Source organism: Boleophthalmus pectinirostris, unplaced genomic scaffold (assembly GCF_026225935.1).
Source record: "Boleophthalmus pectinirostris isolate CB_2022bp ecotype Guang Dong unplaced genomic scaffold, ASM2622593v1 HiC_scaffold_4, whole genome shotgun sequence".
Classification (NCBI taxonomy): Eukaryota; Metazoa; Chordata; class Actinopteri; order Gobiiformes; family Gobiidae; genus Boleophthalmus; species Boleophthalmus pectinirostris.
Window position 1 is genome coordinate 25,129,803 of NW_026571353.1, and position 22,193 is coordinate 25,151,995.

Consider the following 22,193-nt stretch of genomic DNA (forward strand, 5'->3'; position numbering starts at 1 on the left):
TGGATCTGAGCTGATGTGACCTGACTGCCCGGTGCACGATACTAGTACCACACTCTTACTTCTCTTTACTAATGGATGAGCCATGTTCAAGAAATGGTCCGTGCTACTTCTACTCCCACTTCTATTTATAGCTGCATGACCTATCGCACATGGGTCTCCACTACTATGGGCTCTATGCACGAAGTTAGACTAATGTAGAATGGAACAAAAATGCACAAAGGTGAAATTGTTTTGTTTTTTTTTTCTTCACATTTTGCGATCACTATTAGATTAGCAAAATGTTGTTTTAATGTGCTGTCATGTGGTAAATTTTGTGGTTAAAGGTCGTATATTACACAAAATTGTCTCGTTATAATGCTGTTACTTCATCAAAAACATACCTGGAGTTGTGTTTTGTTTCATTCACACGTTTGAGTAATTCTTTATTATTAGTTTGTCTACAAAGCTCAAAATGCTCTCTTCCACCTTGTGATGTCATGACGCAGTTAACAGCTTCCTTTTAGCTTTTGTTTAAATGAGACTGACAATTCCAGGAGCGTAATGATAACAATTATTCTAGTGAAGGTGTATGTTTAAAAACACAACGGAGCTCTTCCTGCATTACTGCATGACATCACAATGTGGAGTGCTTTCAGTTCTTTTTGCAGTCCTTAAATCAAATTTTTATTAAAAATTATATACTCAAGTTTTACATCTTCAAAACAGCAGTTGTACTGAAACCCTTTTGATAATCCCCACCTTTATTTTACACAACAAACCCTTGTGACGATAAGACATTTTGCCTGCAGATGCCATTATGTTTGTATAAATAAATGAAGCGTCTGCAATTAGCTAACTCATAGTGTAGATTGTGATTTAGATTTAAAATGTTTAATCTTGCAGTCCTATATTACATACAGTCCATATTACACTATTTATGCCATATTTAGTCTTGGTCCTTCTCTCAAACAGAAAATACTCTGTTCCACCTTGTGATGTCATGAGCTGATACTGGATGTGTTCCTCTGTGTTTTTTAACTCCATACACCTTCACTAGACTTATTTAGATATTTTCAGTTCTGAAATTGCCAGTCTTGACTGAACAAAATGTAAACAGTAGTTGTTAATTTGAAAACCACCACTGCATGATGTCACAAGGTGAAACAGCATTTTGAGCTTTAGAAATGTAGACAAACTAATAATGCAAGATTACTCAAACATGTGTGAATGAAACACAATTCCAGGTATGTTTTTGATGAGTTAACAGCATTTTAATGTGGCTTAAAGAGTCCATTTTGTGGAATATTGGAGCTTTAAGTAAAACATGTCTTGGTTCAGATTGTTGCTTGTATTTACTGATTTGCCATGATAAGGTTATTGAGCTGAAAGCCAGGATTGTGTTTGGATTTGAGAAGCGCGTGTTTTGGGTGGGGAGATGGGAGATGGAGGGGAGGGAGTGGAGATAAGTGAGGAGGGGCAGGAGGGAGGGTGTCATGCAGTAGAAGAAGCCGGGGCACTTGGCAGCTCCGGGCCGTGCGCCTGCTGCATGCCTTAAGCACGGGACTCTCATCTGATTCTGCCTTTCGCCTCTCACTGGGGCAGACGCTTATAACCAGTTTGACACTTAGTGCACTCTGTCAGCTGCCCTCCTCTCCACGCCCAGATTATTTAGGGTTCAGACGGATACACGGAGAAATAATAATAATAGATAAGCTTTTCTCTGCTGAGGACTTGTTAGTTACATTATGGTTGGGGTTAGGGGTGGGTGACCTTTCTTAACTGATGCAGATTAAAGGGCCTATATTACGCTATTTTCTGATCTGTTATATTGTTCCTTATCACAAATATACCTGGAGTTGTGTTTTGTTTTGTTCACACATATTTAACACAAAAGCCTTGCATATTTAGTAGGGGTGTAACGATATCCAAGTCTCATGATACGATATCGTCACAGTATGAACCTCACGATATGATATTTATTACGATATCGTGGGGAGGCTCATGATGTAACAATATCCAAATCTCTCTGTATGATATTTTCACAATATACATCTATGTATTGTGATATTTTATGGACGCTAACAAAACTGTCAACATGACACTTTTTCCTCTTAAAATGCCTTGACAAGATCCAAAATCCAAAGAACGTAAAAGTGCTTAGAACTGTTATTTATTCATGTAGTTTACACTGAAATGGAGCAAAGGATCATGGTCTATGTCAGGGGTGGGCAAACTTTCTGGCTAGCGGGCCACATAGGGTCCTAAAGTTTGACTGTAGGGCCGGACAGAAGACAGGACATAATGTGTTAAGAGCTCAGATTCACTACATTCTTATTCACATTTATCTAGGACTTCAGACGCGCTACAAGTTTCATCACTACTGTGAAAGATTCAGCACACAAAACTGTTGAGACCTGTTCCACGGCACACCACAAGTGAATGTGTATCATGTGTTCACCGTCTCCGAAAATGACTGGTAACAGCTCAAAAACAAAGCTCATGCCATATAACCACAGATACACATCTGTGAGTGTGATAAAACCTGACTCCAAAACATTGTACACACTAATTATTACAACTTAGAGTCCTTAGGTTTCTTTCATTGATTTTACCAACTCAAACTTGAAGCAGTGCAGTCTTATATCTTAAGCACCACCTACTTCACTCATGGTCCGAATAACTCCTGTAAGAACACTTTCCCATAAAGCATTGCGGCCAACATAATACGCCGCAACTCAATGTATATATAGTGCGCCATCTACTGGGAAACACTGGAAATGCATGACAAATAAAACATCAACAAGGTTTATTATTGTAATTTATTCCAGTTCGGCGGGACGGATTAAAAGGTTTAAAGGGCCGCATACGGCCCCCGGGCCGTAGTTTGCCCACCCCTGGTCTATGTAGTTCCCTCTCTTTTTTTTTAGCTAATGCTGCACCATAACGCTTAATTCAAGTGGAGAGAATTGCAATTCGATATATTGTGATACAATATCACAATATTTCGATTATTATTACATCCCCAATATTTAGGCTCAGTTCTCCTCCCAGACTAAAACACTCTGTGCCACCTTTAGATGTCAAGTGGTAATACAGGAAGTGCTCCACTATGTTTTTAAACTCCATACACCAAGCTGTTAACCTGAAAACTACCATTACATGATATCGCATGAGCGGAGCATATTGAGCTTTGGAGATGTAAATGGACTAATAATTAACCAAGATTAGTCAAGTGTGTGTGAATGCAACAAAACATAACTCCAGGTATGTTTTTGAGGAGGTAAAAGCATTATAACATGGCTTAAAACGCTCACAAGAGTCCTGTTGGAAGGGTTCTACAATACTGCTACCAGAAATGTATGAAAAAGGGAAGTGCAGTGTATTGTTTTACTTATTTGTATAAACTATAGATTACCTTGTAGATATATTTTGCACAAATCAGTTTGACTCTTTCTGTATTTGATTAATTAAGTCATAAACCACTAGCCGCGCTTACCAAATGTCAACATTGATGGACTAAATGTGGGAGACAACAAACTATTTTTAGTGGAGTCAAGCTAACGGTTTTCTCCTGACCTCTGTTGTTGTTCCTGACAGCTGCTTGTTACAGCCCCAGCACAAACTCACAAACACGGGCCAAGTGAGTGAGCTGGTTCACCGCTGCAGTTTCTGGACAGAGTTTGCCTCGAGGAACAGATAGTGATTTATTTTGATGATTAATATTTGCTTTGTATTCCTACAACACAGACTTGTATTTCTAATTTGCACAGTAGAAAGTGGGATGCTATAAATTATTTTATTCCTTCTGCTTTCAAACGTTTAATTTGTCCCCTGATGCACCAAGAGGTTTGAGTTGGGGATGCACCGATACAGGTATTGAGTGTCAGCGCCAATACTCAAAAATTTGCTTAATCAGGTGTTGGTTCTATAAAAATGTTCAATGTTTTGTGATTGGGCCTTTACTTTGATGTAATTATGGAATGTATAAATAAAAGTGTTCACAGTGTTCGGCTCCAGTCAAATAAAGCTCACAAGGCTAGCAGTTACAGGAGCGAATTTGGAGAGAGCAAAATCAAAACACCAAGTTCACGTAGAGCGAATTTATATGAACATTTTATGACGAAATTAGATTTTTTTTTTATTTGGCATAAAATGTGTCATAACGTTTAACTTGAAGGATAAATAACTAGCTGCACAAAACGACTGGATTTCTTGTGTTTAGTTAACTAAGGAAATAAGTGCTATTTTCTGTTCCTACACTGGGATCGGTTAATATCAGGTGGATCAGTGCATCCTTCATTTGAATGTGTGTTGCATGTGCTTGTATAATGTACATGATTTATATTAACTAATTATTTTGTGACATGACTGAATTGGCCTTTTGGGATTAATAAAGTTGTTGATTGATTGATGTAGTGGAGAGATCTTCCCTGGTTTGGCCAAGAACTGGTTTGTGTGTCATACTCTCATACTGAAGGGGTATTTGATTTGCGCAATTATCAAATCACAAAAGGCTGCAATTATTCAGATAAGAGAATGTCAAAATATCCTGTCTTTTTATAGAAAAATCTTGCTGCACCTGTATCTTGGACCTCTACAAACATGTCCTAAAATGCATTCTTGTATTAGTTTATCAGCTTGTATTGCACTCTTCTCTCAAATGTTAAAGGTGCACTATGTAACTTTTGGCTAGGGGTCCTTCACCTGCTTGTTTCTATAGATATGTCATTGCTCTGCCTGGAATGGTCCACAGTATGGCATTAAACATTTACATTTATTCAATAACAGGGGGTTTACTGTTTACTTCATCTGGTTTTGTTTCCATGAAGATAAAAAGCTTTAATACCACACTGTGAAACATTCCAGACAAAGCAATAACAATTATAAGGGTGGTTATCATTAAGAAGTTGCCAGTAAGATACTGTACGTACATCAGCAGCAGCCCACAATATCGATACTGTATCATCAAATAAACTATACGATTTATTGATGTTTCAGTATTTTTGCACACCCATCTTGTTTACAAATTCCACTCAGACACAATCCTACTTTTGAATCTTATCAAATTGTGTGGCCCCTATCACAGGTCAGATGTGGTCAGGAGCTCTCAGTCTCTCAACACTCGTCTCCACATCCCAAATGGGGCGCTTTAGCTCTTCTTTTCACACTTTGGTTTTAAAATAACTGACTGAATCACACAAACACCTGCTCATGATATGCAGTGACTGGCTTTAGTTATATCATCCACATGTAACTGCTAAAAGTCCAAAAAAAACGTCCAAATTAAAACGTTTTATCAGTAAATGAATGACTGTTGTTCACCCACACCCTTTTGGCAAGAGTATAGATAGATGTCAGCTGTTGTAAGTTATGTTATGAAAATGATTACAAAATCTACTCCTTTACTTATTACTTACTTTTTAATCTTTTAATATCACACAGTGTACATAAGATGTGAAAAACTGTGGGCAAAAGTTGGTTTTCAGTGAACATTTTACAAACATTTGGAGCTTTCACATTGGAGAGAAATCCATATTGTTAAACTAATACAAGAATTTCAGATCATGTTTGTAGAGATCTGAACCACGGGGGTTAACAGTTAACCGACGGGGTATTTTGCTTTCTATCCGTGGGTTTCAGGATGATAAGAAATAAGGGCCGTACTGCTCATAGCCACTAGTAGAGATAAGCCGATATTTTTCAGAGGCCGATATTTATTTAGAGAGAACAGATGGCTAAAGAATATGCATAAAGGTTTTTTTTTTTTGGGTTACTTAAGTGCATAGAGAACACGTCACAAAAATTCACTACATTGCTCTCTTGTCTGGTTTGTGGAAAAGTTTGTGGACGGGTTTGTAGCAAATTAAAATTATATTATTTGGGGAATGTGTGTACAATCCCTCAGTCGTCCCACTAGGATCCATGGCAAAAGGAGAAATTTAATTTGTCAGCTGGAAACCAGAGGTGTGAAAGCGCTTCTTATGGCCCTGAATGATTATGCTAATATGACCCCACACTCATTGCAAATTCAGTAGGCCTAGCTAACTAAAAAAATGTAAACAAGTAGGTGTGTTAGTTTCAGAGTAGTTTCATTGTAGTTAGCTCCTCCTGGCAGGCACATATAAGGCAGTGTCCAACAGCATTTTGACTAGAACTGAAGAAGCAGCTTGGATGAGCTGCGAAACGTATGCGACCAAAATAAACTTGTCCAGTTGACAAATTGAATTTCTCCTTTTGCCTCATTTGGGGAATATTATAAATATCAAAAAATATCAAATATATCGGTAGAGCTCATCAGCCATCGGTTTCTCTTTGTTCTAAACTATCTGTATTAGTCGATCTAATGATATAAAGCTGAACCCCATGATTATTCAGATTTTACAGTAATAACTTTATGCTTATGATTTGCTAATTACAAGCATCTGAATTGCATTTTCAATTGATTATAATGAGTCTTGCAGCCCTATTGAGTGAATTGTTTTAAGATGTGGGTATGCTACATCTTCCTGCTGTGGTGACATGGTACAGATTGAGACATGCACATGAGCGATTTGAGACAAGGCCTTATTTCTTGTTCTCATTATCTACAAACCCATTCCGTGTGATTGGGTCTTATTTTCTCTGAATCTTGTCCTCTACCCCAGATAACCACTGTGCAAAATGACTCACAGAATCGCAGTCTACTTTGGCACTTCTCACCTTGCCTTCTCAGTCTTCCTCCTCTATTTCTTGTGTCAGTTACTGCTCCAGGAAGGTTAAGTCTTCATTAGTATTGGTTTCAGCAAGTGGATAGTCTATTAGCAAGACATCTCTACAAGTAATGTATCCAAATGTAGATTTATTTTAGTTTAATTGAGTGTTTAGTAACTTATCTTGTATCAGAAACAAACTATCACTAATAATAAATCAATTTTGTATCAGAATATAATGGTTTTGGCAATGGTTCAGGCACATCATTATAGGGTAGGTTCACACTTGGTTTATGTCCAGTTTAATCCTGATGGAGACTTGGTTTGGTCCTGCTCTGCTCCAGGTTTAGTTCCATGTTTAGTGGAACATTTGCATTGTGCATTTTGATGTGTTTGTGTGACGATAACCCTAAAACATAATGTGAAATGTTAAAGTTCACCTTATTGCCCCATATAGGAAATTTGTTCTCTGAATTTGACCCATCCTTCAATCCCACTGAGGCAATCTGCCAGGAGTAGATGACCCATCTCTCTTGAGCTACAGGTTTTGTCAGGATGAACTTAGCTGGAGGATTTTATCTTTTGAGCATGTTTTAGGTTGATGGAAAACCCACTTAGACATGGGGTGAAACATGCAAACTCTACACAGAAAGGCCCATGCAACCCAGGAATTGAACCCTGAACCTTTTAGCTGTTAAGTGAGTGCGTCAGAACCAGTACCTTGGTTTTAGTCCACAATTTTGTAGCATATCATTGGGCTGCAACATAAATGGGAATCAAATTTAAATAACAAATAAATGGTTTTAATTAGCAGAGCCACCTTGAATTTAGTTTTGATTGCATTTCATGACAGTTTTACCTAAATCATTAAGACCTACTCTTTAACTCCAAACTATATCCTCATTTACATATGCTTGGGCACGTCACCATTGCTTGAATGGCTCAGTGCTTTGGTGAAGGTCTGTGATTTACAAGTGCGTCTTACATTGGTGACATTATTTCCTCTTGTTTTTGACGTGTTGAGTCTCCGTGATTGAGTTTCGCTAGTGAGGACATTCTTATACCTTGTAGTGGTCATCTGGCTCTCATCTGCCATTTGAAAGTATTGAATAGGGTTTAGCTCTCATTGATTCACAAGCTGAATAACACAGGGATAAAGGACCTGCACAGTGACCTCCTTGTCACTAAGTGGATTTTTCTGTCTCATTGTAAGTCAGTCTGCTTTACACTTTTGTTTTGGTGAGGATTTATCTAAGCTCATGAAAGGCAATGGAGCTGACTATATTATGTTTTTAAACACACTTTCCAATGTAAATATAGGGACCAGACTGATAGACTGTTACATACAAAGATTTTCTTCCATTACAGACAGTTTTTGTTAAAGCTAGCGTCTGTAAAAAAACAAAAACAAAACATACCTTATTTTGTGTTTTGTTTCATTCACACATGTTTAGTAACTCTTTATTTTTAGTCTGTCTACATCTCACTTTGTAATGTTATGAATCGGGAGCTTTCACATTAACAGCCACCTTTCACTTTTAGTTCAGAGCCAGGCAAGTTTTTTTCTGTTTGAGAGAACTTAGCCTTAATATGCAGGATTTGTGTGTTAAACATGTGTGAATAAAACTAACACAACTCCAGTTATGTTTTTATTGAGGAAACAACATTATAACCTAGATCAGAAAATAGTGTAATATGGATCCTTTAATTACCTACCATAGATAAAAAGTAAAAAAAAAAACAACAACAAAAAAACATCAATCTTACAAGGTCACTGGTATGGAACAGAATAAGAACTTTTATTTTTTTTAATGTAAATGAGACCATTGAATAACTGAATGACTTAATAGAAGATTTACTCATTAATAATTGGTTTCACTGATGAGTTTTTAGTAGGGGTGTGCAAAAATATCAATATATCATGATACTAAATTTGATGATACAGTATTGCTATTGCTGTATCAATATATTGCCAAGAGAATTTATTGGTTGTTGATTTTTGTTTTTGTTTTTTTTGTTGCTTATTTAGTGGAAGGTTGTGGAAGCTTGTTTATGCAGTCGCTTGACATATGTTGTATTTCATGTTAACTTTGCACAGATAGTGGGTTAACAAAGAAAAACTGTTACATAAACGTATTTGGTTCAGCAATATATACTGTGCAATATCTATTGATTATCACTCGTGTCACCATATTTTGATAATATCAAGCCATCTATTGTATATCATATCTAATCATGAGAGACCCTGTGATTCCAAGCTTTATTTTTACTAAACTACTTTTTATTTTATCAGCCAGACTATTATCAATGTGTAGACAACAGCGTGCCATCTGGTAGGTCTGGCATCGATAAAACATGGTACTCACTTAGTCCATTTATAAAGAGGGATGTTCGATGTTAGTTGCAAATTTAGAGCAATAAGAGGCTCGTTCTTGTACTTGTAATGAAGCAAGAAATCAGTGTTTAATTGAGCAATCTCAGTAATCAGGGCTCACTTTGTCTTTAGAGCATCTTGTCTTTGTGTATAACATCTACAATCGGGCAAATCTGCTACCACATACAGTACTAAAATGATTATAAAACTAGATATTCTTGAGCTCCAGTCAAGATAGCAGAAGATCAAGATAGTCAAGATAGCAACAAGTAATTCAAAGTGGTTTAGACATGAAAATCACAATACATAGCATATAAAATCCTGTCAGTCATATGAACAAATAACAGTTTTGAGCCCAGATTGTCAAATTATCCTTTCAGCCCAAAACATCAGTTACATTTACATTGGACTGGGTGTTATACAAATCATATTGTGATCTCATTACTGCAACGATTTCAAATGTTGGTAAAATCACAGTATTGTGATCCACAAAATGTTTTCTTGAACGCAGCTCTGCTCTCAAAGACAATTTTTCCCACTTAAACTTCTTATTGGTCAATCTAGTCATTGCTCTGGTCATTCTTTGAGTGAGTGACAGGTGGATTTGAAAGATACCTTTTCAAGGCAATTTAAATATACAAAGTTCACATGAATCATGATTAGAGATCGTTATGCAATATTTTTTTTTTTTTTTTTTTCATGGACCATTGTTTAGAATCCAGAGAAAATTATGGCTGTTAACATCTGTTGATATTTTTGGCTGATATATAGCGCCAACTTTGGTCAACTTTCCCAGTTATGTAATTAATTTATCAGAAACTCATTTATCCATTCTCGTGACTTTGCTTTACTACAAACTGGACAAGAGAGCTGTGTAGTCACATTTTATGCAGTGTTCTCTTCCAACTAGAAGCATGGGTCTCCAACTTTTTTCCCCCGGTGAGCTACTTTTACAAAATGAAAATGTCAGAGAGCTTCTAATTTTAGTGGTTGTTAAAATTTAGTATAATTGACTAAATATAAGAGCCTCAGCCTTTGATGGGGTGCAGTTAGATGCCTATAAATCATTATCATTTTATTAGTGTACAAGTTAGGCTTCAAAATGACATATAAGGCAAAATTTAATTATTCAGCTCAATACATATAATTCAAAAATCCTTTGGTGAGCTACTTAGAAAATAGTGGAGAGCTACAGGTTAGAGACCCTAGCACTAGAGTGTTCGAATTAAGATTTATACACATTTTTAGGTAGCCAGTTGACCCAAACTAAATGTGGGCTTGTTACTGTTAAACTGTTACACTGCTACACTTTTTTATGGTTTTTAACATTTAACAAAACAAAAATAAACAAAAAAATTAAAGAAAAACTCTCCAACTCCTCATCCCTTTCTCCACACACAAAAAACCGGCAGGCAACAAAATGTCAACAGCCCCATATTGGCCTTATCTCTAAATCGTGATCTGGCTATCAGGAAATCGTGCTATTGTTCTTGGCATATCGCTCATCCCTATTCCACAGTTACCTCCCTGTTCCCTTCTTTTTCTCTCCTCCTCTCGTGTCTCCTCCCCGCTCTTCTCATCTTGAGCACTATAATCACTGGTCTTACACTTGACTGTCACTCCTCAGTGTGGCTGTCAGTGTGGGTGTGCTGGGGCTGTGTGGAGGGGAACATGACAGAGACGATCCTGTGCGTTCCTTTGTGTCGTGGTGGTCCGCCCCCTGTGGAGCCTGAGCTCGTGCACTATGTGGGCTTATGCTGCTGTGTGCTGATAGCCGTGGAATCCAGGTTGACTAGGATCATTAAGCGGTTATATAAGCTCCAGCAAGCGTTTCCATTTAAATACATTAATCTACAGCATGGGTTTCAGAATTATGGAAAGAAATGTACGGGTGCCATAGCAATTATCAATTCAAAACAAAATTTATCTTTTGAATTGTGAAGAACCCTCAAAATCCTTTTGCCTAAAACAGGAAGTTGAAAACCATTTTTGACATGTGTCTAATTTAATTTGTAAATGGAAAAGCTTGCATACTTTACATATACAACGGTGACTTTATCAAATACCTTCAAGCTACAGGACATGAGTAGTATTGTGGCGGTCCTTTCTGTTGGTTTTAAATTGGAAGACATTTGGCTCCTTCGTTATGGTTATACAGGATATGCTATTGATACTTTGCAGTGACATCACACTGGGGGTGTTTTACATGTATCTCTATGGCAGAATATTCATCACCCTGATAACACATGGTCAAACCCTGCCAAAAAGTTTTTAGATCATCTGAAAACTCAAGAAAAGATACAAAACTTATTCAAACAACACATTTTCTGGAGCCTGTGATCAATACAAGTGCTAATTGTCCTGTTTAGGTGATTTAACTGAAAAAAACATTTGCTAATGCTTGCTAGCGTGTGACTGTAATTTTGTGTGTGAGGGGCTTGTTTAATGGTACAAATCATCCCACCTGTTGTAGCTCCAGCTAAATCATTTCTTTCTGGTCAGACTGTGTTAAAAAGCTCAGACTGAGTCTAATTTGAGTAACACAGCTGCTGACAGACTAGTCACACCCCCAGAGAATGTTGACTATAGGGATGTAACAATATCCAAATCTCTCGGTACGATATTATCATGATATGCATTTCACGGTACGATATGTGTTGCGATATTTTGGACAGGCTGATATAATTTTAGATAGGACACTTTTTTGCTTTTAAAATACCCTGACAAGATTTTGGTGTGAATTATTACTGCTATAATAAAAACATATTTCTTCATGTTGTCTGCGCTAAAATGAATCATGGGATATGTAGTTCCCGATGTTTATTAGCTATTGCAGCTGTAAAACAGTGCATTTAAGTAAAGGAACTTGTGATTCGATATATTCTGACGCCCCACGATACTATTGTGAGACGTTTGATGATACAATATCACGCTATTTCAGTTATTGTTACATCCCTAGTTGACTACATCAGCTGCAAAGTGATTCTCTGTTTGTGCTGTTTGTGTTCATTGAATTGATACCACAGTATTGGTTTTAATATGCCTGGCTTTTAGTGCATCTTCTTGATCCTAGTCCATTATTTGTCTCCTACTTCTAATAGTCCTCTAATATCACACATTTTAACTCCTACTTTTGCTTTTCTGTCAAATATACAACTTAACAAACATATTTTTTCTTTTCTTCTCTTTGCGGTTTAGATCACCAGAAGCTGGAACGAGAAGCTCGAATCTGTCGTCTCCTAAAACACCCCAACATTGGTACGTTTATGTATCCCACAATTTTCCATTTTGCAATATCGTACATTATTATAACCTATACACTAACAGGGATGTCAAGATTAATCAGTGAATTTTGATTATACTGATCACAATATAATCATAAAAACCCAAAACATAATTATTGTCAGATTTTTAGACAGAGAAATAAGTCATTTTGATTTAACCTGTACTCAAAAAAGGTTAACAAAAATGTTAAGTGCTTTTATCTGTCTGTTTATGTCCCATTAACTTAACTTGATTCAGAAGCTTTGATTTCATAATGATGACACACATTTTATATTGTTCGAGGGCTGCACGACTTTTTTCAGTTGAGATCTAGATGTGCCATATATGTTTTTAAAAAGTACGATTCGGTTTAATTCTACATTGTAAACAACTGTAGGAGCGTTAACATTTGAGAGAAGACTAAAATATGAACTCAAACTAATACAAGAATACTATGCCTTTTAGACATGTTTGTAGAGCTCTAAACTACAGGTACAAGAAAGAATTTTAGCCTTTGCGATTTGATAATTGCACCAACTCAAATTTCACTTTAAAAAGATTCATTGTGCAGCCCTATATTGTTCCATTCTTACCCTACTGCTTGTACTTAGTCTTTGAATATTCATTAATTGATGTATTTTATTATGTAAGAAATGTATCTATGCAACAAACTGTACCAAAAATAAACTGCCCCTCCTTCCTTTTTGCCCCTAGTGCGTCTCCATGACAGCATATCAGAGGAGGGCTTCCACTACCTGCTGTTTGACTTGTAAGTCTTCTTCACGTCTCCTGTACGCAATTCTCCGCCCATTTTAACGTACAGTTACATAATCCTCTCCTATATTTGAACTAGCCCACCTCCCCTGCTCCCTCCGCCACCTACGCCTTCTGCATTCGTCCCTCTCTCGGCATCTTCCCTCTAGTTTCCATGGCGACCGTGCCGTATGAAATGAGGGGGGGGGGCATGGGGTACTAAATGAAGAGGACAATTTGCATGGTTTATTTTGCAGTGTGATTTTAGCCTTTAGTGATGTTAACATTGAATTCCTATACATAGTGTAATACAACACAGTGTTTAAAGATGCACTGTGTAATTTTTCTGGTGAAGGGTTCGTCAATTTTTGTCCTTTTTCTCCATGGAGATGTTATTGCTTCATCTGGCATGTTTGACTCTCTGGTATTAAAACCTTTGCATCTTCATGGAGACTAAACTAGACAAAGTTACAGGGCAGGTCTATGGAGAGGCGACCCCGCTCACAGTCAGTGCCTGTTTTTCTTGAAATTTTTGAGCTATAAAACCACCTTGAAATTAATAAATGTAAAATACTGTCATACATAATTCGATATGATACTTGGCTCATAGTACGATATTATTAGGATATGGCGATACATGCGATAATCAATATATACTGCACATAATATATAGCATTATTTTACAACACCATTTCGTTTTTGCCCAAACTTAAAATGAAATACCCCTATTTTAATCATAAATCAATGAATATGTCAAATAAACACGTTTCCTTTCTTAAAAAAAACAAAACACTGTATATATTGATACAGCAGCCCACAATATTGATACTGTGTCACCAAATTTAGATATATTGATATTTGATTACGTTAGCACACCCCTATGATCATATTTTTATCTGCATGTTTTTTCTTCTTGTTTAACTCTTGTATTTTGCTCACAGGGTGACCGGAGGGGAGCTCTTTGAGGACATTGTAGCCAGAGAATACTACAGTGAGGCAGATGCAAGGTACAAGACCCACCTCCTGATACACTTTTGTCCTGAAGTCTGTGTCTACTCTTGTGTTGTTGTTGTTGTTGTGTGTACCTCCCCTCTCCTTTCTTCTCTCTCCTCCTCTTCTCACTCATTTCTCCTATTACAACTTTCCTGAATTATTTTTTTTTAATTGTCATACCAACATTGTACAAATCCATTGCCTGATGTTGTCATTGCTTCCCTTCATATCATCAACATTTTATGTAGTCTGTACCTTAAATCTACTTAGAAAATGACTAAAAAGCTCTCCTTCTCTTACTACCCTTGAAAGGGCCTACTCCCTGTAAAAGGGTCCTTATTGCGCTATTTTCTGATAAATGTTAAAATCTTGTTTCTCATCAAAAACATACCTGGAGTTGTGCTTTCTTACATGTGTAACATCCAAAGCCTGCATATTTCATCTGAGTTATTCTCTTAAATAGAAAACACTCTGTTCCACCTTGTGGTGTGATATGGTAATACAGGAAGTGCTCCACTATACAGCTCTGGAGTTGCCAGTCTCTACTGGACATAAGGTAAAGGAGCTGTTAACTTGAAAACTACTACTACATGGCATTACAAAGTGGACCAGAGCATTTTGGTCTTTGGAGATGTAGACTTTCTCAAATGTCTGAATGAAACAAAACAACTCTGGGTTTGTTTTTGATGAGGTAACAACATTCTAACATGACTTAAAGCTCCGAAGAATCAATTTTGTGTAATATTAAATTATTTAGCAAATAGTGAAAATGACTGTTTGACTGACATTTTCATACTACAAGCATGAAAATGACCATGCTTGTAGTATAACAAAGTTATACAAGTGACAAAGTTTTAAAAAGTGTCTGAGGCTCTCTGTTAGTGAAGGTAAAAGTCATATGATATAAGACACAATCTGGGCTGATGTTAGCTTGTCGAACTTTTACCTTCACTAACAACGTGCCTTTTGACCGTTTTTAAAAACTTTGTCACAGTAACTTTTTATACTACAAATATAGTCATATTTTCTGTTTGCTAGTGTTTGAGCCCTGTCCTTGAGGAGCACCTATTCAGTATCTTGCACTAAGAAAACTCTCTGAAGCTCACCTTTCCTGTCTTTTAAAACATTTTAAATATTTATATAACTACATAAAAGTGTTTTCATACATTTTCATTTGTAAATGTGTAAATTAGATGACCTTTCCCTTTGTATATTGTATGTACAGGGAGTAGTAATGAAGTACCTATGCATATCTGTTTTCTAATAGACTCTTTACTTTCCTGCGCCATGAGAACGTTAAAATTTCTGTGAAGCAGACATAATATATTTTCAGTGATTAACTGATTAACGGATCTAAATGCTAAATGACTTTACGACGTGACAAAAAAATAAAACATTTTGAGTATCCGTGATACAAAATTTGTTAATTTGATTAATTTGGTTCAATTTGGTTTGATTTTCCACAAAAATGGTGAGTGTGAGTAAGTGAAAAACTTGGCTAATGCTAGCTTACTTGTGACTGTAATTGTATGTGTGACAGACTTGTTAAACAGCACAAATCAGCTCACTTGTAGTTCCAACTAAATCACTTCTTTCTGGTCAGATTGTGTTAGACTTAATCTGAGCTTCATTTGAACTTGAGTAACAGAGCTTCAGACAGAGCATGCCTACAGTTAGCATCACACCCCCACGGAATGTTAATGACATTAGTATCTATAGGATATAAATTAGAAACTTCATTAAAATTGTCAATGATTTTTAGCTAAATCTCAAATATGATAATGTTGGCTGTGTTTTATTGAAATGAGCTCATCTAAGCAGTCACATGCGCTTAAAGTAACTGTATCTTAGTATGTGTTGGTCGTGTGCTCTGCTGTAATGCCTGGCAGCAGCAGCAGGAGCTCACATGTCGCTCAGTGAAAAGGTCACAACACCACACTATTTTATCAGATCTCAACAATAGCTGTGCTCCTGCTAACGGTACATGTATCAGTAGATTTCATAAAGTAATTCACACATTCTGATTCTGCTTGAACATGACTTTCTATGGAAGAGTAATTTTATGTATATGGCTTGTGTTTTTTTTATATTGTATCAGTTTGAAGGTAGACCTGTCACAGTATTGACTTTTTGGCTTCAAAATTTATAGTTTTTAATGTAGTGTTTTATGTTATCTTTTTCAGTTTTTGTAACATATGAGCTGTGGACAGAAAATATTGATAGCTCTTGCTAGTGTGTTTTATTGTGCATTTAGGGCTGTAGTTTTGTTTTGTCAATGAATCAGTCAATGAAGTCTCAGTTCACCAAAATTTGTGTTAGTGGACTGTGTTTATTATTATTATTATTATTATTATTATTATTATTATTATTATTATTATGAGGATATATAAGGACAACAGCTGAAAATAGACAGCATAGAGTGAGTTATTTGAAGATTTGTTAGTGAATTATGAATCTTTCTTTTTGCCTATAGAGATGCAGATGCTGTTACTGATACTAGTACTCAACTCCTTTGAGCTTCTTCTCACAAAACTTCCTCTGATTTTTGAGTTTTGTGAGTGCAATTTGGGACATATGATCCTTAATTGATACTTTGCAGTGAGGGGGTGTTCTACATTTATCTGTAATGGTGGAATGGTTAGGAATTACCATGGTGGCACAATGCGCACAATGCCAGAAAAGCTTTAAAATAATCTGAAAATTGAGGAAAAAATACAAAATGGATTTAAACAACACATTTACAGGGTCTGGTATCAAATACGCATTCATGGACCTGTTTAGGAGTTTGAGTTTCAAGAAAAAGGTGAGGGTGACTTGTGATTTCTGAGACTTAATTTAGAGGGGTGTGTTTAACAGTACAAAATCAGGTACAAAATCAGGTCGCCTGTTGTAGTTACAACTGAATCAGGTCTTTCTGGTCAGATTGTGTTAAAATAAGGCTCAGATTAAAGTCTAACTTGAGCAACAGAGCTTTAGACAGAACAATGCCTTCAGTTAGCATCACACCCCCAGGAAATGTTATTGACATCAGCTGCAAAGTGTCAGTAGGATAAACAAATTTCATTCAACAATATTTTCATGTTGCCATAGAATAAAATAAATAAATAAACTCCAGTAGCCCACCATATCTTTAGCCTACTGTATCACCAAATGTAGTATTAAGATATATTAATAGTTTCGCACAATTTTCTTTATATTGCACCTCTTAAAAAAAAAAATCAGTGACAGACCTGTTTGAAGGTTTAAACATGCACCCTTTCCATGCTTTTTTTCTGAATATCAGTCATTGAGGCCATTAGTGTTCCTGCCTCTTTCCTCTCACACCCCTGGGGACCAGCTCGAAGTAGGACTTTAATTAGTGACAGTAATTAGCCATGCACACACCAGGCACACGCGCACACACCCTAGCACACGCGCACCTTTGAAACTGTGCCACTGCTCAGTTTGTCACCCCCTATCAAACTGATTTCCACCTGATGTTTCAGCCAATCAACAGGATTAAAGGGGCTAATGTCATTTCTGTCAATAACTCTGGTTGGGTTCAACAGAGGGGGTAGACCGCCCTAAATAAATGCCATGGTGTTCAAACCTACCACTGCATAAAATATAATGCAAAACATTATTTAATTATTTTTTTATTTATTCTAAGTAGAGATGTGCATGATTAGTTGATTAATCGATAATTGATCATTAAGAATTTCATCGATTACGTAAATTTTAATTGATAAACCGAATGTAGGTTGCTGTGCGTAGCGTAGGGCGACCAAACAGGGGTCCGTACATGTAGCTCTCTGCACTCAGAAGGAGCGAGACACAAACAGTCAGCCTGCAGCGTACCGAAGCGCAAATGCGTATTTAACGATGACTTGTACAAGAAATTCCACGCTTTCCGTTGCGTTCGGTACAAGTGGGAGGCCATGTGCACAGTGTACAAAGCAGCACATATGTTTTGGTGTCCAGTGGGAAAAAGCTTTGTTACACTAACCTGTATTCCACTGAGTCGTGTTGCATCAGCGCACAAGAGCTGTTTTTTTTCTTCTCTTAATTTATGCAAATTAGCCATGCGGTGTTAAATTTCGTTTCTGTGAGACTTGCGCAAATCTGCATTAAACACATTATAATCTCAAACGGACTGATGTGGCTCTAGAGTGGTTACGGTTTATATGTCGTAAAGTTGAATTTATTTATGCAGATTAGTAGTATAGATAGTAATAGTAATGATGATAAATTTGTATATAAAAACCGTTAATGATTAATCAATAATCGATCGTTAATTCTCCCGATGATCGATTAAGAAAATTTTATCGAATGACCATCCCTAATTCTAAGGCTTCAACATGCCAACAAGGTCCAGTGTGATTAGCCTTACTTGTCTGGTGATATGTTCCATTTGCCACGTTCTGGTTATTATTAATTTTGTTTATGCTCAAAAATACCTAGAAAAATAGGCTCACTGTGAGTGGGGTTGCCTCTCTTCAGATCTGACCTCTAAGTTGTTACAGAAGTTACACTGTGCACCTTTTAATAAGCGTGTCCCTTTATGTTTTTCATCATTTAACTCCACACAGAGAAAGTTGGTGCCATCCGCTCATAACATGTCAGCTAGCTCTCAGCCTTTTCCCTCTTTCTCCTCTTGTCACTAGACATTTAGCGTCGCACAAATCTTACTCAGTCAGTGTGATAAAAAATAAAAGACCAGCACATTTTCCAACCAGCCGCTCAGAAATACAGGAGTCTCAAAATGACAGGCACAAAGTGTACACTGAAGGCGGCGATGATGAAGATACTATCTGTCAGAATCAGGTTAGCACTGTGGAGTTAACACGAAAACTACGTGTATGGCAGTTATCTGTTGAGTAATATTGACAACAGTGAATATTCTGACAATATTTTAGACAATTTTATTATTATCTGTCAAAAATGTGCTGAAATGTACCAGTAAATGTCATGGTTGAAGTTTAACAATTGTAAAAATCGTGAATGGACTGTAAAACTAACCACGCACAGAAATCTTACTTAGTTAGGAGAGTGCATTGAAAGTTTCCGCTCTTTTTAAAAGCTCCAATATTACTCCTTTCTGATCTATGTTATAATGTTGTTTCCTCATCAAAAGCATACTTGGAGTTGTGTTTCATTAATTCATGATTAACACACAAACGCTGCATATTTAGGTCTTCTCTCAAACAGAAAACACTTCCACCCTCTGATGTTGTAATGCAGGAAGTGCTCCACTGCTTTTATACACCTTCACTGGAATCATTTGGATTATCTCAGCCTTGCAATTGCCAATCTCTAATCTCCTATCTAAAGGTAAAAGATAATTATTAACTTGAAAACTACGGCTTCACGGCACCACAAGATGGAACAAAGCATTTTGAGCTTCGGAGCTGTAAACAAACTAATAATAAAGGATTACTAAACATGTGGGAATGAAGCAAAACACAACTCAAAGTAAGTTTTTTTGGCAGTAACAACATTATAACATGACATGAAGTTCACACGAATAAATCTTGCATAATAGAGGATCTTTAACAGACCCTTTTGCTTTTGTCTATAATAATAGGCAGCCATCCAAGCATTTTACAAGCAATATATAAATGAGGAAACGTTTTTTGTTTTTTATCTTAAAGGTGCACTGTGTAACTTGCTTGTCTCCATCAAGATCTGATGTCATAATACGTATTCGTCTCCATGTCAGTTTTAACTTTCTATTGCTCTGGAGACAAGCTGGTGATTTCATGAGGTTTTCAAAGTGTTTTTGAGCAATAAAATTCGTACAGGAGAATTTCAGGCCCCCCTCCGCGAGAAAAGTTACATAATGCATGCTTAATGTATTGCTAAAAAGCGTACCGAAAGTGAACTGAACTCTTAGACTCAGCACATTCATCAAAAGCAGGTTAGGACAAAGTGATTTAAAACGTTTGACATCTCCCTCAGCCCCCGCCCATGACTCATCCTAAACATAACTCCTCCATTTTACCTTCATCTATTATTATCTCTGCAAGACTTCCTATTTTTTTTGTCTGTGTGTTTTTTAGGAACTCTCTCTCGCTCTTTTCCTCTCTCTTCCTCTCCTCTCCTTCCCTTGTGTCATCATCACATCTTTCCTCTTTCCATTTCTTGTTTTCTTCCAACTCTATCTTCTCTCTTGTCTTCCTATCAAACCGTTTCTCTCCTTCTTTATAAGGACAAAGCTTGATACCAATTTCAGTATTACAATCTTTTCATAGTGTACTTTATTGTCCCCATAGGGAAATTTGTCCACAGCATTGACCAGTCCTTCAATGTTGCTGGGGCGACCTGTCAGGAGCACTAAGCACCGCAGGCTTGATCAGCCAGTAGAATCTAATTTTAAGCACAAAAATATTACTATAGTTGATTTAATATTACTAGGGGTGTAACAATATCCTCACAGTATGAACCTCACGGTACAATATTTATTGCGATATTTTGTGGAGGCTAACAAAACTTTACGTCTTAAAATGCCTTGACAAGACTTAATCCAAAGAACTAAGAACTACCTATATTATCTATTATAGTATACACTGAAATGGAGCAAAGGATCATGGTCTGTGTAGTTCCCTCTGTTTTTTTAGCTATTGTTGCACCATAACTCTTAATTTAAACAGAGACTTGTAATTCGATATATTGTGATGGTCTATGACACAGGTGTCAAACATAAGGCCCGGGGGCCGCATCCGGCCCTCCAAGACCTTTAATGTACCCCTCGGCTGATTTTCTACTAAAATATTTTAAGTATATTTTCTATTAAAATATTGGTAATTTTCTGCGGTGCAGAGCATATCAGCATCTCCAGCGTCTCTGTACGTGGCCCCTCCCACCAGAGCAGCACAAATGAAGACCTGTCTCTTTCCAAATGCTCTTAAAGGACAGTCGTTTTGACTGTTGACCGTGACACCCTCATCAGAAAAATGTCCAACATGAGAAAAGTGGAGCCGAGTGCAGGATTTTACAACAAAAATGGACTTATTCCTGTTTACATACAAGTTCATGTTAAAACATTGTGTTGAAATTGCATTTATCTTAAAGTTTCAGGTTTGTACATAATCTTATAATATTTTGTAAAAGAAAGAGTTCATCAATTAAAAAAGATTTCTGTAATAGATTTGCGTTTCTCTGCACAATTATTTGAACTTATTGCTGTTTTTGGGGGTTATATGACATGAGTTTTCTGATCCGGCCCCTTTGGGATCAAAGTCGGTTGGATTCGGCCCCCGGACCAAAATGAGTTTGACACCCCTGGTCTATGATATTATTGTGAGAACTGTGACGATACAATATCACAATATTTCGATTATTGTTACAGCCCTAAATATTACCATGTGACCTTATACTGCCTCTGACATAGATTAAGAATATAACTCTAAAACCTTTCATAAATATTTTTATATATTTTTCAGAATTTATATTTGTTTAATATCTAGTTTCCAGTTTCAATCAATTAGTAAGGTATCCATTTTTGTCATGACAACAGTACTTTCTAGTATCTTCTTCCTGTTTTTCTCTTTCTCAAATTTCCATCCTCTCTATTGCATCCTCCCCTTTCTTGTCATCTGTCTCCCATCTCTTTTGTCTTCCCCCCTTTCTCTCCCTTCCCTCCTCTGGTATTGTCTTGCACGTTGTTCTGCTACACATTTTGTTTTTAAAAAGCAAAACAAACTGTACCCTTTGTCTCCACTCCTCCACCTCTCCTCTTCACACGCACTTCTTCTCTCTAAACTCATCACATCCCTGTCTCTCCTCCATCGTCACCCGTTCACCACTTTTGCCCCTCCACCCCCTTCCATTACCCCACTCCCCCAACCCTCTCTCCCCCCTCTCTGTTTTGTCTTCACAGTCACTGTATCCATCAGATTCTAGACAGTGTTCATCACATTCACCAACATGACATAGTGCACAGAGACCTAAAGGTTAGTACATGTGTAGGGCATCTGCATCACACACCCCCTCCCCCTTTCGCCCTTCTCCTGCCTGCTCTTACCCCTCTTACCCCCCCCTTCTGTCTGTATCGTCTTGACAACTGCCTGTTTGCTTGTGCACCTTGTATGCTCGTTCATGTATGTTTTGCTTTTAAAACTCGATAGGCTATTTCTCAAATTCTACCCCCTCCTTTCCTCCTT

General features: G+C 37.0%; 1 protein-coding gene across 10 annotated transcripts in view; it reads left to right on the forward strand.

The window, feature by feature from the left end:
- camk2b1 (calcium/calmodulin-dependent protein kinase (CaM kinase) II beta 1) overlaps window positions 1-22,193 on the forward strand; it is an 89,363-nt gene that overhangs the window by 8,447 nt on the left and 58,723 nt on the right. For 7 of the 10 annotated variants that reach the window (XM_055162153.1, XM_055162155.1, XM_055162156.1 and 4 more), the window contains exons 3-5: window positions 12,241-12,300; window positions 13,021-13,075; window positions 14,001-14,066. In XM_055162153.1, the coding sequence (XP_055018128.1) occupies window positions 12,241-12,300; window positions 13,021-13,075; window positions 14,001-14,066 (181 nt within the window). Of the gene's footprint in view, window positions 1-12,240; window positions 12,301-13,020; window positions 13,076-14,000; window positions 14,067-21,910; window positions 21,984-22,193 lie in introns of all 10 variants that reach the window. The other 3 variants (XM_055162161.1, XM_055162163.1, XM_055162162.1) reach the window with 1 other exon arrangement.